A 20,234-nucleotide genomic window follows, 5' to 3' on the forward strand; every position below is an offset into this window, starting at 1 on the left:
TTCCGGGAATTCCTGGCCTCGTACCCGTGGAGACAGATATGCTTCGTCTCGGGTGATCCTAGCACGTGCGCTGACTCTGTGGCCGACGTCATACGACAGGGCATGGAATGCTTCATTCCAAACTCTGTCGTGTCTGTCGGCGGGCGGAGTCAGCCCTGGTTTGATAGGCCTTGCGCTAAGGCATCACGTCATAAGCAAGAGGTCTACCAAGCTTGGGCATCAGCGCACGCGTGCAAGGATCCTAAGACCTCCGAGCTACGAACCGCACTTAACGCTGCCTCCCGTTCAGCAAAGAAATATATGGCCAAGGCGAAGTCTAGGCACATTGGCAGAATTGGCGAGCGACTACTTGGTTACCCCTCCGGGAGTCGAGCCTTCTGGTCGCTGGCCAAAGCTGTCGAGGGTAATTTCTGTCGCTCCTCACTACCGCCCCTGCGGAAATCAGACGATTCTCTGGCCCACACGGCAAAGGGGAAAGCCGATCTTCTGGGCACCCTCTTTGCCTCAAACTCGACTCTCGATGACAAGGGGGCCACACCGCCGACCATCCCGCGGTGTGAGGGCTCTATGCCTAATATACGCTTTACGCAGAAAGCTGTCAGGCGAGCTCTATTGTCCCTTGATGTCAAGAAGTCGAGTGGGCCGGATGAAATCCCCGCAGTGGTGCTGAGGACGTGTGCTCCCGAGTTGACTCCCGTCTTAACGCGCTTATTCTCACTTTCCTATACCACAGGTCAAGTACCGTCTTCGTGGAAGGTAGCCCTCGTTCACCCGATTCCCAAGAAGGGTGACCGCAGAGACCCGGCTAATTACAGGCCTATTGCGATAACCTCCCTGCTCTTAAAGGTAATGGAGCGTGTGGTTAATACCCAGCTTCTGAGGTACCTCGAGGATCGCCAGCTGATCAGCGATCACCAATATGGTTTCCGCAAGGGCCGCTCAGCTGGTGATCTTCTGGTGTACCTCACACACCGGTGGGCGCAAGCCGTTGAGAGCAATGGTGAGTCGTTGGCGGTTAGCCTGGATATCGCAAAGGCCTTTGACCGGGTCTGGCATAGGGCCCTTCTCGCGAAGCTTCCATCTTACGGTCTTCCCGAGAGGTTGTGCCCATGGACAGCCAGTTTTCTGTCTGAGCGGCAAATCAAAGTCGTAGTTGACGGGTGCTGCTCAGACACAAAGCTTGTTAACGCCGGCGTCCCTCAGGGCTCTGTCCTCTCTCCCACACTATTCATTCTGCATATCAATGACATGTTGCAAAAAACTGGCAGCATTCATTGCTATGCAGATGATAGTACGGGAGATGCTGTGTACACAGGCCGTGCAAATACTTCTCGGACTCTCGTGGAGGAAAGTAGAAACCGACTTGTGTCTGAAATCGAGGACTCTCTGGAGCAAGTCTCGACATGGGGTCGACTTAACCTTGTTGAGTTCAATCCTACGAAGACACAAGTCTGCGCATTTACCGCTAAAAAAACCCCATTCGTCATAGCGCCACGGTTCCAAGGAATTCCACTCACCATTAATAAAAGTATAGGGATCCTAGGAGTTGACATATCGTGTGATGTGCAGTACCGGGGTCATTTGGACGTTAAGGCGAAGTTGGCGTCAAGAAAGCTGGGCGTCTTGAACAGAGCGAAGCAGTACTTCACTGCGGGGCAACTGCTTCTGCTTTATAAGGCGCAAGTAAGACCCCACATGGAGTACTGCTCACATCTCTGGGCAGGGGCGCCCCAATACCAACTTAACCCACTTGACTCCGTGCAGAAACGCGCAATACGAATCGTCAACGATCCGAGGATCTCCGATCGGCTAGAACCTTTAAGTTTACGGAGGGACATAGGTTCCCTCTGCGTGTTCTACCGGCTTTATAATGGTGAGTGTTCCGAGGAACTATTTGACCTGGTGCCTACGTCACCATTCCTCCATCGCACCACTCGCCGAAGGATGAAGTTCCATCCACACCAACTGGACTCGTGGCGGTCCTCCACGGTTCGGTTTGCACGGACGTTCTTGCCACGGACGTGTAAGATGTGGAATGAGCTTCCTCCCGAGGTATTCCCGGAGCGCTATGACATGGGGCTCTTCAAAAAAGGTGCAAAAAGAGCTCTCCTTCAAAGCCGGCGATGCATTGGCGATTCCTCTGGTGTTGCAAATGTCCATAGGCGACGTTAACTACTTTCCATCAGATAGCACGTCTGCTTTATCGTCAGGTTCAACTATAAAAAAAAAAAAAAAAAAAAACACCCTTAAAACAAGAACACAGCAGCGCTAACATTTAGTAATAGGCGTGGTGTGGTGCCTCCCGAGTCGAACCTCGAAGGGTTCCATAAACATTAAACAGTCAAACAAAAAAACATGAAATATACATCAAAATAATTGATATATTTTTTAAATTTTATTATACAAATGTACTTCAATATAAATGTCACTTAACATCCAATAAAGGTTAAGAAATCTCTACGAAAATTGAACCCACGTCCCAATTGAAAGCAATTGACTTTGACCTCGCGATATTTTGGTCTTAAATTACCCACTTATATGATAACCGCGATTTGTTATTAATCGCCCTGGTAAGTGCCTTTATTCTATTCGTTAGGACCAGTGTCAAGATCATGATATATTGCTGTAACGAAGTATCTTCCCATCATGCACATAAATACTTTTTTTTTGTAAAATAAAAGTAGCAAATGCACATTCAGTCCACCTAATGGAAAGAGGTTACCGCATAGATGATACACTGAAGGTGGTAGAACCCTTTGTGGTTCGACTCCGGCGGCACCACCGCCACACCTATTTCTGCCTCATAACAGCAGGGTTAAGCGCTGCTGTGTTCCGGTTTGAAGGGTGTGGTAAGGGCGACATACTTTTCCGAGGCGTTCCAGCTTAGTCCTCAGGGGTAGCGGCGTATCTGGGGCCGACCTCAGGTAGGAATATCTAATCCTATCTGGGGTTGATTACGGATGTCCATGGGCGGCAGTAGCCACTTACCATCAGGTGGATTGCATGCTCGTCTGCTACTCCTATATTATATATAAAAAAATAAAAAAAACACATGGATTACCACCTCGAGAGACCCAATACTTGTGAAAACTGAAAATCCATAAGTTATAATAATTTTTTTGGGGTAATTTGTTCAACTATTTTTTTATATGACAATAGCTTAAAAATATTGGGAATGTGACAAAAATAAACATAAATAAAAATCAAAGAATATTTAATTTATAAATACTTTTTATCTTTTCATATTACATTGTGATACCTATTTAAAACATTTCCTGATAATAAACTTAAATAGGTGCGAGTGAACCTTTTTTCTATATATTGTAATATTTATTCCACCCGCGTTGAGTGCCAAAAATCATTTCACTTAACTATTTAAAACAAACACAATCGCCGTTTTCACGGATAAAAATCATCGAATTCATCGAATAGTTTATTTATTTTATAAATGTTCTTTAAAATTGTAGGAAACTCACGACCAAATAATACAGTTCGATGCACACGGAGCAACATTCTCAAATATTTTGACAGCTGTCAAATATCATAGATTCCACTGATCGTGCCGATCGACCAAGCGTAAATTATTAGTTGTTGTAAATGGCATTCCACTTAAGACCGGCGACGACTGTCTGATGGTTACTTTCAACTTTTCAAATAGTTGTAGGACACAGGTTCCGCTTATCCTATTGATCGATTGAACTGTAGATTTTGACATATGTTGCAAATGGCACTCCACTTAAAACTGGCTACGACCTTCGTTTAAATTTTACACAGAGTATTTCCATTTACCACCAGGTACGTCGTGGTGGTAGAAGTTACATTCTAGTTTATTGGCGCACGCCTTGCCGTACCGACAGGGCTTCGGGTGGTAGTAGTGACAAGCGGGGTTCGAACAACTTGGGTAGAACTTGCATATGTTTGTGAAAGCAGCTGCCGATATTGACTTATAGTTCGCTGCTGGCACTACGTGGGATGCTGTGAACAAATAAACGTATTTTAAAGATCTAAGGAGTCATCTAGGAGTCTACTTTTGGTGATTCGGGCATTATAGGATTATATAGTCTTCAAGAGATTGTTAGCAGCAATATAAATATAGTTAAACCCGAAGACGATATACCGCGCCACACGCACACCGGACTTACAATCTGCGACATGAGGCGAGGAGGGGTTTTTTTTTTATCCATTTCGTCAATTTATTAATAGTCTACAACCGTACGTCCCGCTGTTAAAGCGTAACAACGTTGTTAAGCCGTAACAGGGCCGCGGGCGCCAGCGCGTGCGAGTAGGGGCAGGCGCGGCGGGTGCGGGCGGCGCCGCCCCGGCCGGCGGGGCGCCGCGCCCTGCAGCGTGCGGCACTCACCCACGACGGGCAGGCTGGGCGCGCCGGGCGCCGCGGCGGGCGCCAGCGCGTGCGAGTAGGGGCAGGCGCGGCGGGTGCGGGCGGCGCCGCCCCGGCCGGCGGGGCGCCGCGCCCTGCAGCGTGCGGCACTCACCCACGACGGGCAGGCTGGGCGCGCCGGGCGCCGCGGCGGGCGCCAGCGCGTGCGAGTAGGGGCAGGCGCGGCGGGTGCGGGCGGCGCCGCCCCGGCCGGCGGGGCGCCGCGCCCTGCAGCGTGCGGCACTCACCCACGACGGGCAGGCTGGGCGCGCCGGGCGCCGCGGCGGGCGCCAGCGCGTGCGAGTAGGGGCAGGCGCGGCGGGTGCGGGCGGCGCCGCCCCGGCCGGCGGGGCGCCGCGCCCTGCAGCGTGCGGCACTCACCCACGACGGGCAGGCTGGGCGCGCCGGGCGCCGCGGCGGGCGCCAGCGCGTGCGAGTAGGGGCAGGCGCGGCGGGTGCGGGCGGCGCCGCCCCGGCCGGCGGGGCGCCGCGCCCTGCAGCGTGCGGCACTCACCCACGACGGGCAGGCTGGGCGCGCCGGGCGCCGCGGCGGGCGCCAGCGCGTGCGAGTAGGGGCAGGCGCGGCGGGTGCAGGCGGCCGCGAACTTGCAGCGCGGGTGGGCGAACGCGCACGACGCGCCGTAGCGGCACAGCGGGAACGCGCGGCACCACATCACCTTGCTCGCTTGGGATACTGAAAAGACAATGGCCTTTTTTATATACTGAAAGAGTGCACTCTCGCTGATACTAAGCTGATAGTTGATCCCTTTAATCAACTTTATATAGAACAGTGATTCCATGATGTGTTCGTCGATACGTTCTAAGATTTTTAATTGATAAAACTACAATAATATAGTCAAAAGCTACCAAGAAAAAAATCGATTGACGAAGAAAACACAAAATATTTTTAACTATTATCGCATAGAATACAAACAGTATAGTTACTATTATTTATTTACAAATTAAGCAAGCATAAACTTACATGGTGGTAGAGTATCATATTTGTGAGTATTTGAAGCTGTAGTTAAAACCACGTGGCTATCGCTACTAGCACTCAGTGTCCTCTCTCTCACTCTATCTACTTCTTTCTCTTTCTTATGTACATCGAATATAATGGGCGAAGCTTTTCTCTTTTTAACTGGAGGGGAATTCTTTTGATCATTTTGAGATGTAGGCGTTTCTAGTGAAGCATCACTCTTTCGTTTTTCTAGTACTGGTTTATTTACTACTGGCTTATCTATAGGAAGATCATCTTTCCGTTTCTCTGGTTTTTCTAAGGATACATCACTCTTCCGTTTTTCAAGAACCGGCTTATCTATAGAACCGTCACTTTTCCGTTTTTCGAGAACCGGTTTATCTATAGAACCGTCACTTTTCCGTTTTTCCAGAACCGGTTTATCTATAGAGCCGTCACTTTTCCGTTTTTCGAGAACCGGTTTATCTATAGAAGCTTCACTTTTCCGTTTTTCTAGAATGCGTTTCTTACCATCTTCCTTAGCATGTTCTTTACGATTTTCGTTTTTCTCATCAGATGTTTGTATCTGACTTAAAATAGGCGGAACTGTAGTTTTTTCTTCACTAACCTTCCCAACTTTGGTCCCATCATTATCAACATTTATCACTACTGTTTGTGGTGGGTTTTCGTTCTTGCTTTTTTCTATTTTATCAGTTTCTTTAGTTTTATTAACTACTTCATCATCATCATTCAATAGTCCTTCAGTCATAAGTTTCTTAGCTAGAAATGCGTTCGGATGATAACCATCCATTGTGACTATGAATTGTGTTTTCTTATCCTTATCAACTGTAGTGTTGTGAATGTTACTAAAATTAGAAAAAAATATATATGTCAGATTTATGCACGATAAAAAATTTGTTATTTATTTTTTTAATTACAGAAACATGGTCCAAGAAGAACCTTGAAAGTGTGGAAAACAGTTAAAATAATGAAAATTCTATTAGACAAGATATTACATAACTAATACATGTTGAGATTTTGTCACAAACAAAAAAAAAGAATGATCACTTGATAAAACTTACATTGTTTCAACATAGACAGTGTCATCTCTACGTATTAATGTTCTGCTGGGCACATATTCAGTGTTTTGGATAACTTTAGTTATTGCTATCGGCGTGTACTCTTCTTTATCTGTACTGGCCGTCCTAAAAAAGGAAATGTAAATTAGCTATTGCTACCAATTCTACTGTTGTTAGGAGGATTACTGTAATTTTAAGACATGGCAAATGGACATGATGACAAATTTTGAAATCCCCTTACCACACCCTTTAAACCAGAATACAGCACCACATAATGCTGCTGTTATGAGGCAGAAATAGGTGACCCCGATGTCGAACCACTAAGGTTTCTACCACCTTCCAGTTTTTTCTATAACCTACAAAAAAGTGACTAACTATATGAAAAATGTAACTAAACTTACTTGGGACTCTTATCCTCGATTTCGCTGTCCAAATCCTCCCCCAAGCTGATGTTGTCGGAGATGCTGTCCGCCGGAGTGGAGTTAGGAGTGTCGTTGCAAGGCACTTGTATGACGATCTTCTTCGGGTCAACACAACGCCGCATCGGCAGGACCAGGGCTCGTTTGACCTTCTGTGGCTCTGGGTCTACTTTAGGTGGAATCTGAGAAACAGAAATATCAGGAATTAAAATATGAGTTTTTTATATATTTATTTTGCATTATACCACTTTTTTAATTGATTGGCTGCGACGTCGTTAGTAGCTTAATTAGTCGTTTAATAAACAGCCTAGTCTGTTGACTAAACGGCACCGTTATAGTAGCTTCTTCAATGAAATTCAGCCGTAGCGTCTAATTCAACATGTACTGAATTGTCTAGCTGATGATGCTAAAGTCACTCGTACAAAAGCGACTATGTTACGAAAAAGTTGAAACACCAAGATCTCTTTTCTAAGAAGAAAATATCAAAGAGACTAGATGTCTGGCGCGGACTATACAAACTTACACTGAGCAGGCTCTTGTGCGCGTCGGCCACGGCGCGCAGCAGCAGGCTGGAGGCGGGCGCGGACACGCGCGGGCGCGGCCGCACGCGCACCACGCTCGCGCACGTCACGCGCGGGGCGCGCCGCTCCAGCACCGACACTCTGCGGATTGGCAACAAAATCATACTTAATACATAGATTACTGAAGATTACTCACACCTAACAAGAAAATGTAAACAGTTTTGACAATTGATGTTGTCACTGTCATCTATTTTTATGTCTGAAAAATATTAAATAAATGTAGTTTTTAGATAATTTACGTATGAAAAGATATTTTTCCGCACTTTTTCTTCGATTTCGTGTTTTTGCACCACTTAACTGCGCATGTTGACAACCATTCAATGGCTGACTAAATTGTCGGCCGTTTTCTGAAACGTTAGTCGGAGAGAATGACGTCATTAAGCTAGCGTGTCACCGTATTGCTTGAACTCTTTAATGGAATGTCCGAGTGTGACGTCACCAGCGGGCGCCATCACGCCCGAGAGGGTTTTTGAGCTTAATTTAAAATTAATATAAAAAATGCAGTTATTTTCGTTAATAACTAAACTTTTTGAAGATCATTTCTTACTTCATGTCTGTAATCAAATTCAGGTTGGCCCTATTTCCTATGTGGGATTAATAGTAGACATTCATGGGCCACAGTATCAACGTAATATTAACACAATTTTTATTACGCGCACAAACCTAGAAGTAAGCCTCCTGGAATTATTTTCAGATTTCTCACTATCATCAGAAGTAGATTTTTTTCTACGCGGTTCTGTGTTTACTTGTTGACTGCCCAAACGGCTCTTAGCAGATTTCAATTGAGGGCGCACTGGCTCTTTTTCTGGTGTAAATCTGGAAATCACAACTAAAAGATGAATCAATTTTCAAGAGAATACAAATGCATATACGGCATTTTTCATACTATCAAGATAATGTAAGGGGGCACTCTCAATATATCTTACATAATCAGTGTCGAGTGCTTCAGTTTTCTAATTTAAAGGATGTGGTAAAGGTACACTTTCATGGCATTTTAATTTAGTCTTCACTAATACATACCCTCGAACATATTTTGGTTGGATTACAGATGTCGGCATTAGCCACTTACGATCAGGTGGGCTACACACTCAATGTCATTGAAAAAATTAATAAATAATTAGTGGAATAGTACATCCCTATTGAGATATTCAAAGCAATGGGCGAATACGGAGTTGAAATACTGCATGTTATCTGCAATCGCGTCTGGGAGACAGAAAAATGGCCACAGGACTGGGCACACTCTGTATTTATACCACTGCACAAGAAGGGATCTACAAAAAAATGTAGCAACTACAGACTCATAGCCTTGATTTCGCACGCTAGCAAAGTACTCCTACATGTCATTAACACCAGACTACAACCTTTTTTGAATCCCGAGATAGCTCAGGAGCAGGCAGGATTCATCAAGGGTCGAGGTACAAGGGAACAGATTTTAATACTCAGACAACTAATTGAAAAGTCTAGAGAGTTTAACACCCCACTCTACATCTGTTTTGTCGACTTTCACAAGGCATTCGACACAGTGAAATGGCATAAGCTATGGGATGTACTCAGCCACATGGGAGTACCTAATCACTTAGTTCGCCTCATACGCCGACTTTACGAGGAGGGAACTGCGACTGTGCGAATAGATGACATCGACTCGGAAAACTTTCAGACACATGCTGGTGTTCGGCAGGGATGCGTACTCTCCCCACTCCTATTCAACATCTATACAGAGTGTATCATGAGAATTGTCTTGGAGCAATGGAACAAAGGCGTGTCAGTAGGAGGTAGAAAGACGTCTAACTTGAGGTATGCTGACGACACGACTCTCCTCGCACAAACAAAAGAAGATATGGAACAGCTCTTGACACGTTTAGAGACCACAAGCCGCTCTTTCGGACTCGAAATCAACAGAGACAAAACCAAAATGATGATCGTGGACCGAGCTGAACTAAATCAACCTGAAATCGATATGATTGGCAACTGTGAAGTTGTTCAAAGCTACGTGTACCTTGGCTCCACGATCACAAACACTGGGGGATGTGAGGACGAGATACGAAGGAGATGTGCTATCACAAGAACTGCCGTAGACAAACTCAAAAGAATATGGTGCAACCGCAATATCACCAAAGCCACAAAAGTACGCCTTATGAGAAGTTTGGTCTTCCCAATATTTCTGTATGGTGCAGAAACTTGGACGGTTCGCCTCAAAGACCGACGTAAAATTGATGCACTTGAGATGTGGTGCTGGCGGAGATTGCTGCGAATCCCTTGGACAGCGTTTCGAACCAATGTTTCGATCTTGGAGGAACTTAACATTAAAGAGAGGCTATCGTCGACAGTACAAAAACGAATCCTCAAATACTTCGGACACGTTGTCCGAAATCAAAACTCCATGGAACGGCTCGTTGTCCAAGGGCACATGGAAGGCAAGCGGTCACGCGGACGATCTCCTACGCGTTGGACCGACTTAATAAAAAGTACCACACAAGCCTCCATCATCCAATGTTGCCGCAACGCCGAAGACCGCAACAAGTGGAGGCGCATCGCAAGGGTGGCATCGTCCAGAACTGATGCAACATCGTGAAACCACGACCGCTCTGTCAAGAGTGAACGACTAAAGAGAGAGTGGAATAGTTACAATACATGCTACTGATATATCTCTAATATTGTAGCAAATTTACACTCTACTTAATATTGTATTAAATATGTTGCTCTAGCCAACAGTAAAGATTAGCAGTAAGTAATAAATTATATTTTTACAAATACGAAATTATTTTTTTCTTACTACCTTAAATGAGGTAATTAACAACCTTTCAGGACTCTTTTCTGCTAATTCTGTTGTTTTCCCACTCTTCTCTTTATACTCAATTGCCTCTCGCTTCTGTGTGGGAGCTCCAAGTCTTTCTCTTATAGGTCTTTTTGGGAGATTTAGTTCTATATGAGGGAGTGGCTCAGGGATGTTTTTTGGGGCCTCTTTTCTTTGGGAGAGAGGTGATAAGGAAGGGGATAGTGATGGGGAACGAGATTCCCGTGTGCGTAAGGGAGGGGTAACGGTGGGTAAGGGTTGAGGAGTTTCCTGCAATAAATTCATGCTTTAATATATTGATTATATGTTATAATTGGTTTTAAAAACATAATCTTCATACTAACTTCTAATTATATTAAATATTTTGTTACAAAATACAGATATTGAAGATACTGATTGATTGAAGATATTTACTAGTTTAATACACAATGTTAAATAAGGCTCAATTAATAACTGTAATTGATGAAAACATTTTTATCTTTATTTTATTATTTTTATTTTATTAATAAGGTTTTGTCCACAAATTGTGTGTTGTATGTAAGTTTTAGTAAAATATTTACCTTAAACCCATCTTCAGGAAAATCATTTATCAGTTCATCAGCTTCAGTACGAATATTCAAAAAGTCCTCATCATCCGTGGAATCTAATTGGTCAGCCAACTTTTGTTTTAAGCCCTCTATTTTCAATTCAATTTTATTCACCTCTTTAATTTTATCTTCTCTTGCTAGTGCTTCAACATTATCAGCTGCTGATGTCACAGTTTCTATAGTGTCTGGAGTATTCAATTCTGTGAGGTCATCTGAAGTTTGTGATGGTATAGATGCTGGATCAATTATAGGTATGATTGGTCGCTTTGTCTCTATAATTGGCTTCTGTTCCTCGATTTTTGGCTCATTCTTATGCGTCTCTAAAATAATACCATGGTTTTTGAGGATCTGACCAGCAAACACATCTGTGATTGATGGTTCTGATTCCTTTTCTATATTCATGAGCAATGGAGGGATGTTAGGACGAATCATTTCATGTTTGCTTTTCTTTTTACTTTTCTTTTTCTCATCTTTCTTTTTGTGAACTTTCTCTTTGGCTTTCTTTTTAGACTTTTTGGAGCTATCACTCTTTTTTGACTTCTCTTTTTTTTCCTTAGACTTCCTTTCTTTTGATGTTGATCTTTCTTTTGCTACTACTTCACTTTCTGTAGTCTCTGTAATTTGAAAAGTGTATGTTAGTTGATATCAAGACTTATTTTAGAAAATCAGTATTAAATATTTCAATCAAAAATGCTTTTCAATCTGAATTTAATGACGGCACATTCATTTCTTTACTTTTTTTGTTACTGTTTCACCTAACGATTAGGCAGATGTGCTACCTGATGGAAAGTAGTGAACGACGCTTATGGACATTTGCAATACCAGAACCCTCGTCAATGCATCGCCGGGTTACCATTATGATACTAAATAACAAATACTAATTATGCTTCCATACTTATAGGCGCAGCAACAGTTACTTCCTGAAGCTTCTTCAGTACTTGATGGAGCCAGTTTACAAACAGCTCAGTATTGTCACCTAGGAACAGTTGCAAATCATCTTCCATTTGTGATCTGGTGCGTTTGTTTGCGACCATCACCATCACATAATCTGGGAGTTCATCATCTGTAACATATTCAATGGTACCGATCCTCATCAAGTCATTACTCTACCTCTCTTGGGCATAGGTCTCCTCTCAGATTGAGAGGGATTAGGTTACAGTCTGCCGTGCAGTCCAAGTGCAGATTATAAAACTATTTCAGTTTTGTATTAGGGTATTTCTATGTTGTTATCAATTGAAAATATATACATGTCCAAACTTATGTAAGACACCTATAGTTTTACAGTTAAAATGAATTTCATGCGTCCTTTGTAAATTTGAAATTCCAAAAAAGAATCCATCCACCCCTGCCACTACCAAGCATTACGTACAGAAAATGTTGAATCTAGATACAAGAAAATAACTTACCAACGTAACAACCCAGTTCTGTTAGTTTAGCCTTGATGGCTGACTGAAAAAAATAATATTATCCAATAAATAAGAGTGTTTAGAAGCTTCTTACACAACTTAAATGTTACACAGTTGAATGAACAAAACAATGTTCACACCAAATTTTGTTATATCATGGTTAAACCTACATTTCAGATAAGTTTAAAATTTTGAAATAATGCATAATACTGAAATTCAACAATAAAAACAAGGCTATCTAAATTATATTGTCACAAAAGGGCGTCTTTGCGTGTTAGACTTTTAGCCTTTCCTGTGACTATACAATCGCTGAAAGGTATTGAAAATAAAAAATGCTACTGAGAAAACTTGATGTGAAATAGACTGTGATGTTCTATTCATAATTTTTTTGATTTCCATGACTGAAGGTACATATCCGTGCAGCTAATGGTACCTCCATGAACTGCAAGGAGTAGGGTCACTGGTTGCGGATACCCACCTAATATAAAATTGTATATTGTAAAGCAGGGCATGATAGGGAGAACTCAGGAAGAGGCAATGACTGCCAACCAAATAAATGACTGTCATTTGATTATATGTCAAACTAACAAACTGTTTTATGATTGTGCGCAAGTATTAAAGTAATAAGTGACTTGAAATTGCCATGTAAATGAATGTGTTTGGATGGCAATTACTTCAGTGCCGTTTATGTACTTCAGAGGGATTTTTTGAAGTAGATCTTAGGAGTATTAAAAAGGTTTGAATACTGTAGGAATATTTTGACTTAAAAGCATTTGACAGTCAGTTTGTCCACATTTCTATAACTTGACCAAGCTGTACTCAGTATGCATCTTAAATATCGTAAATATTACAGTTTACTTATACCCAGCGATGAAATAATTATTTTGTGTAGCTAAATACGGATACCGTTGATAATATAATTAACCATTTTTATCGTCAATATGGTATTTGGTTGCAAGTTCCTCATACAATTATGTAGGTTTTATTGACGTGCAAAAAGAAAAATTCTGAGAAATAGCCGATTTGAGTGTTATTTTAAGATATTTACCCGCATCTTCTGGCCAATTTCGCTGCCGACAACATCCATTTTGTACGATTACAACTATGGACCTTAGTACACTTAAACTTACTCCACACTTTTTAAACACTAAAACAAAACTCTCTGGGTTTATAATATTCCAATATAAAATATAATTAAGCACGCAATCATCACAAATAAAAACTAAAAACAATCTCCATATTTCTAATCCTACCTCATGTCAAATTAAATTAAAATTAAATTGTCGTCTGTTTTTGAAGTTTGGCAGTCATATTATTTTCTTAATTTCATCTCTGTTTTATGTAGCATCCAGGGTTTTAAGGAACATTTTCGATAATAATGTTGCCATTTATAAATAAATGTGTATATTTTATAAATGACATATAATGTCATGTTGCCTCATTATACTTAATATTTTAAAATTCTGAATTTATGAATTGTATGTTCAATTTTATAATTTAATCATAACAATAACTTTATTTTTTTTGTTCGGGCATATTGTCAGCAGCAACCCACCATATTTATTTTTCTCCAAAGTCCTCAAGAATAGCTCCGATTTTGATATTAGGTTTTCAAGGTGTAGTATCCGTTATTAATAATAAAAAGGACTAACTGTTTCATAACAGTCATATTAAGTGACTTTGCATTCTATATTTAACCATACTATTAATTTAGGTATCCTTACAAGACATTCTAATTTAGTTACCTGGTAACATCAGTGATTACGTATTACCAGCTGTAGGGGTGATACTCTGGTTTGCCTTCGTTACAAAAGTCTCGATATCGGGTAAACAAAAATAAAATCACACCTAAAAGGGTAGGTAGGTACTTCATTTTATTTTTTCAAACAATGTTTACAATAGCCATTAACAATTTTATTTAAAACAAAAATAAATAACGTGATAACTTAAATTTCATATTTAACCGTTCCTTAATTTTACTTTACATTTTATTTTTAAAACTTAAAATTAATATGGCATTATAATTAAATTCCATTACATTTTGCTAACTTCTATGATATAAGTAGAATTCATTTATTCATAATATAAAATTACAATACTGATATTTCAATTGACAGACAAGATTGAGCATTTTTACAGAAAAATAATCATAGTCTTTGGTCAAAATTTTAATATTATACACAGATACATAGACAAAAATTGGAATGTTCTTTATTATGTATTTTTTACATTTTATTAACATACTGGAATGTAACACATGAGTATGGATTTCATACAAAGATATTACAAAAATGCACAACCATTTAAGGTTTATAAAAATACAACCAAGAAAAATCTACCTACTATTGTAAAAAAAGTTCGTAATATCAGATCGAACAGTACAAATACTATACTTAAGTGGTATAAAATAGTTTAAATATGCACCATATTTACATGAATTATTATAAATACCTGCCGCTCGTTAGTAGGACGGATGAAGATCATAAAAACTTCTAGACATTATTAAAATTTTATACGTAAAACTATTTGATCATTTTTGAGTAGCATTTGGTAAGAAAAGCGTATTTAAATTCTTGTTTGGCTTCAATAATTTCATAAGAAGGCCACAAAGCATTTTATAATTAAAATTTCTACATACGCGAAAATCACGTATGGCATCACTTGATTCGTTCCGAAAATTATAATTAATTTATAATTATTTAAATATATTCTTTATACCTTAATAACTTGGCGCTGCACTTATCATATTAACAATATTTGTAAAGTTATTATTTTTTTTATCAATCAAATAAGTAAGTAGTAGAACAAAACCAATGCGAGTTATAATATTTTTACAACCATGAAGTCTTTCTTTGTAGTGAATAAAGACACACTACATATATTAAAAACAGATAATACAACTTGTTACATTAAAAAAATATACACACGTGCAAATCGTTATTATATTTTTATGCAAATACGCTTTGTAAATAAATTAAATAAAATATTCTTTGGAACGCCTTACTATCGAGCGACAGGCCGCTATGTTTTCTTGCCTATCCGCTTATCATAGCAATCAATTTCGAATCTCGTTGATTTCACTAAGTTCCTTTGCGATCCCGTAGCGATTTTGGTCCCGTAGGATACGCTGGGGCGTTGAGCATAGGACCCTGGCCCAATGCTGACCCCGCTAGGGTCCCCCAGGGGCCGGTCTACCTTCCGGGGGCGGTGGAGATCGGCCCCCGAGGGTCTGCCCTCGACTCCCCCAGTGAAACTTGGCTGAGCGCCGTTCGTGTGTTGCTGTAACTGTACCCGTGACGCTCGTTCCATTTCTCTAAAAAGAATTTGGGACTAGTTATTGGCGTTATAACAGGGTTTATGTATTAAACTATGGGGTAAACCATTTGTTAATTACCAAACTTTATGACCGCTCTACCATATAATACTAATTAGCAGGGCCGGATTTAAGGGAGGGCAACCGGGGCGGCAGCCCCGGGGCCCCCACAAAAGAGGGGCCCCCACAATAGAGACATCGGATTTTTTTTTTAATTTCGACTAGTAAACAATAGTAAAAAAAAATATATATCTTTTTCTTTGATATTTTTTTTCGCTGTTTTACCTTTATCTACAGTACTTTGTACAAACATGAATACTAGAAGAATCTACCTTCGTTTCACAATAAAATATTTATTGCAAAACTCAACTGAAAAAATTGGTTATTTTATTCGGAAAATAATTTGGGGCCAGAGGGCCTCCACTCCTTTGTTGCCCCAAGGCCTCTAGACCTCTAAATCCGGCCCTGGTAATTAGGTACATCGCTGATTGTATTGTCTCTTTAAATTATAAGATGCTATAATATAGGTACTAATCCGTATGGCCATAAAGTTTAGTTAAATTGTTAATTCATAAAAGGAAAATTAGGTACGATTCGAAATTATAACCAAAGCATAGTAGCGGTTAATATTATTGATGCGTTTCAATTTTGGTCATTTTAGAAGCTTTTGTTTATTATTAAGTTGTTCATGCAATTGTAGCGTACTATGCAGGCACAGGAAGATGGATGAATTTAAATCTAATGTTTACGAAGAAAAGTGATACCACTAGTGATAGATTTTTTATTCAAACTCAAATGAAAGGCTGTGTAACACGCTGTTTATAAAAAATATAGATTTCGTTGCAATAATTAGCCGATCTAAACCTTCTTATTGTAATAAATCATCCTATATAACTTTAACTTTAGCTTTCTTTGTAAATTTTAAATAACAAAAAACACATTATAACCCAACCTAACGTAACTCAACAATCTTATAACTTAACCATTAGCAATACAATTTCATTATTATTGGTACCACATATTTTAATTATATTGATACGTAACAACAGTTAACAAAACAGCGTGTAACATTCCCAAAATGAATGATACCTTCAAGTTCGTATATACGAGGCGAGTACGGTACGATCTTTCTTGCATGCGGTGGATGGATACGCACCGCTGGTGAGCCCGGAGAGGCGCGCCAGGGGGCAGCACAGTGCCGCGGCGTACGCGGCGCGGTACTGAGCGTTCATTATCACGTAGATTATTGGGTTTACGCACGCGCTCGCGTATAGTAGCAGGTAGCCTGCTATGTGGAATACTGAAATTGAAAATAAATATGAGGTTTTTAAAATATATATTTTTAAATAATATAGGGGTAGCAGACGAGTACGCAGTCCACGTGATGGTAAGTGGCTACTGCCGTTCATGGACATCTGCAATCAATCCCAGATCGGATTAGATTTCTACCTGATGTCGATCACAGATGCGCCGCTAACCCTGAGGTCTAAGCTAGAACACCGCGGAACAGTATATCTATCATACCACATCAGGACACAGACAGACATGCTGTTATTAGGCAGAAATAGGTGTGTCGGAGGTGCCCCTCCAGTCGAAACACAAAGTGTTCTACCACCTTCAAACGTATATTGGTTTGTATGTTACAAAAAATCGCTGAAGACAAAAGTGGTTGGGAAGTCGTATCAAACAATCTTATAATTATCTCATCCCCTAATTGGTTTTCCAAAAGTAGTAAAACAGGTGTTCTATTATTTCTATCCACAAAGCTGAATACAACTCTTCATAGTGTTCTAATGTCAAATATAGAAAATATATAGAAGTAGCAAAGGAGCATGCAGTCCACATGATTTCGGTGGCAGAGAGGATGCCGGTTGACTTACATACGAAACAACCGTCTCAGACTTCGGAAGTGGCAACGCAAGTGATCGGCTCCACGTAAAACACTGTTTTGATAATGTAACTTACCGCTACTCGTCAACAATGGCGCTGCTGAATCACGCTATCGAAGTTTTCTAAACATCTTGCATATATACAAGCTCCGAACTGAGACTGTTGGAGCACGGCCGCTCCCCGGGCATGATCACCCGGCGGGAGGTCTCTCTTTGCCAAAATATATTATATACAGTTCGTAAAACATTAGTGGGCGACATTGACCACTTACTATCTGCTGGACTCCATGCTCGTTTGCTACTTAAATCTTATAAAAAATCTTACCTGGGAATTGCACATGGCTATCAGCAACCTTCGCGATCGTAATCGGCAGGTAACAGACTAAGAAGGAGAGGAAGATGGCCAGAACCATCTTCGTGATTCTCCACTCATTCCGCCGTGCTTTAGTATCTCTCGTGTCTTTTACTGTGGACCTCTTGTCACTGCCGTTGTTGAGGGTACCAGGTCCCGTGTGCTGTGAGCGTTGGTGTTCACGCATCCGTAGTTCTGAACTGAAAAGGAAATCATTGTTAGCAGGTTGTAAAATTTTAGGAGTCTATTTAATATTCCTTTCGTTTCGTTATTCGTTGGTCGTTAAGCTAAAATAACAAAGAAAGAAACAAGTCTGCAAAAATTAGGTAAATGCATTTTTTGCAATATTCTCGATGAACTCCTTCATTTGATGCCTATAATGCAGTTATGAAAACTTTTTTTTTTCAATTCAAGTAATGGCATCATACAGCTGCCATATTGCATGTGACGTCACAAAAACTAAATAACACCTATTTTGTAATGTTTTAATATTAAAAATAATTATTATTTCAGTGATAATGTTCAGGCTCCGATTAATAATCTTTCTAATTAATTTCGCCCGATAATTGTATGCGATTCTATACTCTTTATATATCGATTATTTCCTGTTTATAAATATTGGTATGTTTTTCAATGCTATGTAACAGATATAATCGATTCGTTACATAAATTTTATGATATTTATTGTTGTAGCGATAAGGTCTTCAATTATGTTATAACTGTAATTTATACACTAGGTACCAATATAAATTGTTAGCGTTATAACTCATTTATTGAAATTAATTAATAACAGAACATAGCACTATAGTATAAGTAATATAACGACAAAATCGTATTCACATTATGAATCTATTTTCGTCCCACTGCTGGGCACAGACCTTTCAGATGACCAAGTTTGGATTGGTAACTTCATATATCTTTGATAATTTAGTATTAAATATCTTTCACGATCAGTTTTCGTCCTAATGATTTTCAATACCGTCACAGCATGATACTTAATCTTAGGGCACATAATTTCTAAAAATCAGAAATGACTTAGATTTGAACCCTGGACCTCTGAAGTAAGAAGCCGAAGTCTACTATAAGTACTTATATATTTAAATATAAATCCTACTTTATCAATTACTCAAAGCCCCATAGATAAGTGAGTGCTATGAGAGGATATACCCATAAATAAGTTCATGTTTTATGACACCACAGAGAGTCGTTAATAAAATATAAACCTCAAGACATTACTTGTCTTGTTCCGGCACCATAAAGATAAGGCTTTTAAGGGTATGAAAACAGTTGTACTTTTATATACTTATGTGTATTGTAGGTATATTTGAAACGCATATAACCTCATGGCTTGTCGGTAACTACATATATCGTAATATTTTTTAAAGTTGATGAATATGCAAGCAACCAATAAGCGGCGATAACCTAGTGATGGAAATTCAACCTCTCAATCGAGGGATTTGGGGTTAGAATCTCTGGTATCACTTCCGATTTTTCAAAATTTTGTGCATTGGAGTAATCAATAATCACTTGCTATATTTGTGAAGGAAACCATCGTAAGGAAACCTGAAGTCCCGAGAGGAAACACGTGCTCAACAGTTAGACAGTAATGGTTTGACCACAGGAAACGTAGCCGCGTATTAAAGGTAGAACTCTCAATGGTTCGATTCCGAGGGCACCGACGCCACATCTATTTCTGCCTAATAACAGCAGTGTTAAGCGCTGCTGTGTTCTGGTTTGAAGTGTGTGGTAAGGGAGACATACTTTTCCGAGGCGTTACAGCTTAGTCCTCAGAGATAGCGCATCAGTGGTCGACCTCGGATTGGATTCTAATTTTGTCTAGGATTGATTATAGATGTCCATGAACAGCTGTAGCCTCTTACCATCAGGTAGACTGCATGATCGTTTGCTACTCTTATATAATAAATAAAGCCGCGTTTGGAGCTTGAATTGGCCAAATTTAGACTTTGATGTCAGACTATTAATAAATTTTGATTATTTAATAAGAAAATGTTTACCTGTGCACAACCCAGAATATCCTAGCATAGCAGATGAAGATGAGCATCGCGGGGACGATGAAAGCGATGACGAACAGTGCTGTTTTGGATGATCGGCCGTTCGCGTCCGGTATGATGGAACAAGTGCCCAATTCCGCGTCATAGTCGAATGTTCCTGAAAATTATATCAAAAATAGATTTATAAAAAATACGAAAACTATTATAAAATACGTAAAGGAGTTTTACATTCATCTTATATATTAAATTCTCGTGTCACAATGTTAGTTACCGTACTCCTCCGAAACGGCTTTACCGATTTTCACCAAATTTTATATGCATATTCAGTAGGTCTGAGAATCGGCTACTATCTATTTTTCATACCCCTACGTGATAAGGATTGTTTACTCATAACATTTTTTTATGTAAAGGCCTAGGTTGAATTCCTGACCAAAAAATGTTGGTAGGTATATGATGAATATCTTATGGC

At 40.2% G+C, this 20,234-nt stretch overlaps 2 protein-coding genes across 3 annotated transcripts in view; both read right to left on the reverse strand.

Annotated features, from left to right (window-relative positions):
* Positions 1-3,197: 3,197 nt before the first annotated feature.
* On the reverse strand, positions 3,198-13,487 carry Nab2 (Nuclear polyadenosine RNA-binding 2). The gene is made up of 12 exons (XM_073074919.1): positions 13,248-13,487; positions 12,200-12,242; positions 11,689-11,856; positions 10,767-11,407; positions 10,211-10,476; positions 8,076-8,228; positions 7,355-7,493; positions 6,814-7,013; positions 6,416-6,538; positions 5,361-6,199; positions 4,893-5,072; positions 3,198-3,975 (listed from the first exon to the last, which is right to left on the reverse strand). The coding sequence occupies exons 1-12, from the start codon at positions 13,284-13,286 to the stop codon at positions 3,767-3,769; spliced, it is 3,000 nt and encodes a 999-aa protein (XP_072931020.1). The 5' UTR covers positions 13,287-13,487; the 3' UTR covers positions 3,198-3,766.
* A 561-nt stretch (positions 13,488-14,048) lies between these two features.
* The window catches only part of LOC140743556 (G-protein coupled receptor moody), a 69,067-nt gene continuing 62,881 nt past the window's right edge, over positions 14,049-20,234 (reverse strand). Inside the window, exons 6-9 of one of the 2 annotated variants that reach the window (XM_073074933.1) lie at positions 19,769-19,922; positions 17,727-17,953; positions 16,669-16,812; positions 14,049-15,510 (exon numbers count right to left, since the gene is read on the reverse strand). In XM_073074933.1, coding sequence (XP_072931034.1) covers positions 15,221-15,510; positions 16,669-16,812; positions 17,727-17,953; positions 19,769-19,922 — 815 coding nt within the window. In that variant the 3' untranslated portion in view covers positions 14,049-15,220. Of the gene's footprint in view, positions 15,513-16,601; positions 16,813-17,726; positions 17,954-19,768; positions 19,923-20,234 lie in introns of both variants that reach the window. The other variant, XM_073074941.1, reaches the window with a different exon arrangement.

The sequence above is a fragment of the Epargyreus clarus genome, unplaced genomic scaffold (assembly GCF_041222505.1).
Source record: "Epargyreus clarus isolate Ecla_fem2 unplaced genomic scaffold, WU_Ecla_fem_2.2 ptg000001l, whole genome shotgun sequence".
NCBI lineage: Eukaryota > Metazoa > Arthropoda > Insecta > Lepidoptera > Hesperiidae > Epargyreus > Epargyreus clarus.

Coding starts and splice junctions, on each gene's coding strand:
- Nab2 (XM_073074919.1), bottom strand. CDS start 13,286: ATGGATGTTGTCGGCAGCGAAATTGGCCAGAAGATGCGG. Junction 12,243..13,247: donor AAATTGGCCAGAAGATGCGG/GTAAATATCTTA, acceptor TATTTTTTTCAG/TCAGCCATCAAGGCTAAACT. Junction 7,014..7,354: donor CGCACAAGAGCCTGCTCAGT/GTAAGTTTGTAT, acceptor TCTGTTTCTCAG/ATTCCACCTAAAGTAGACCC.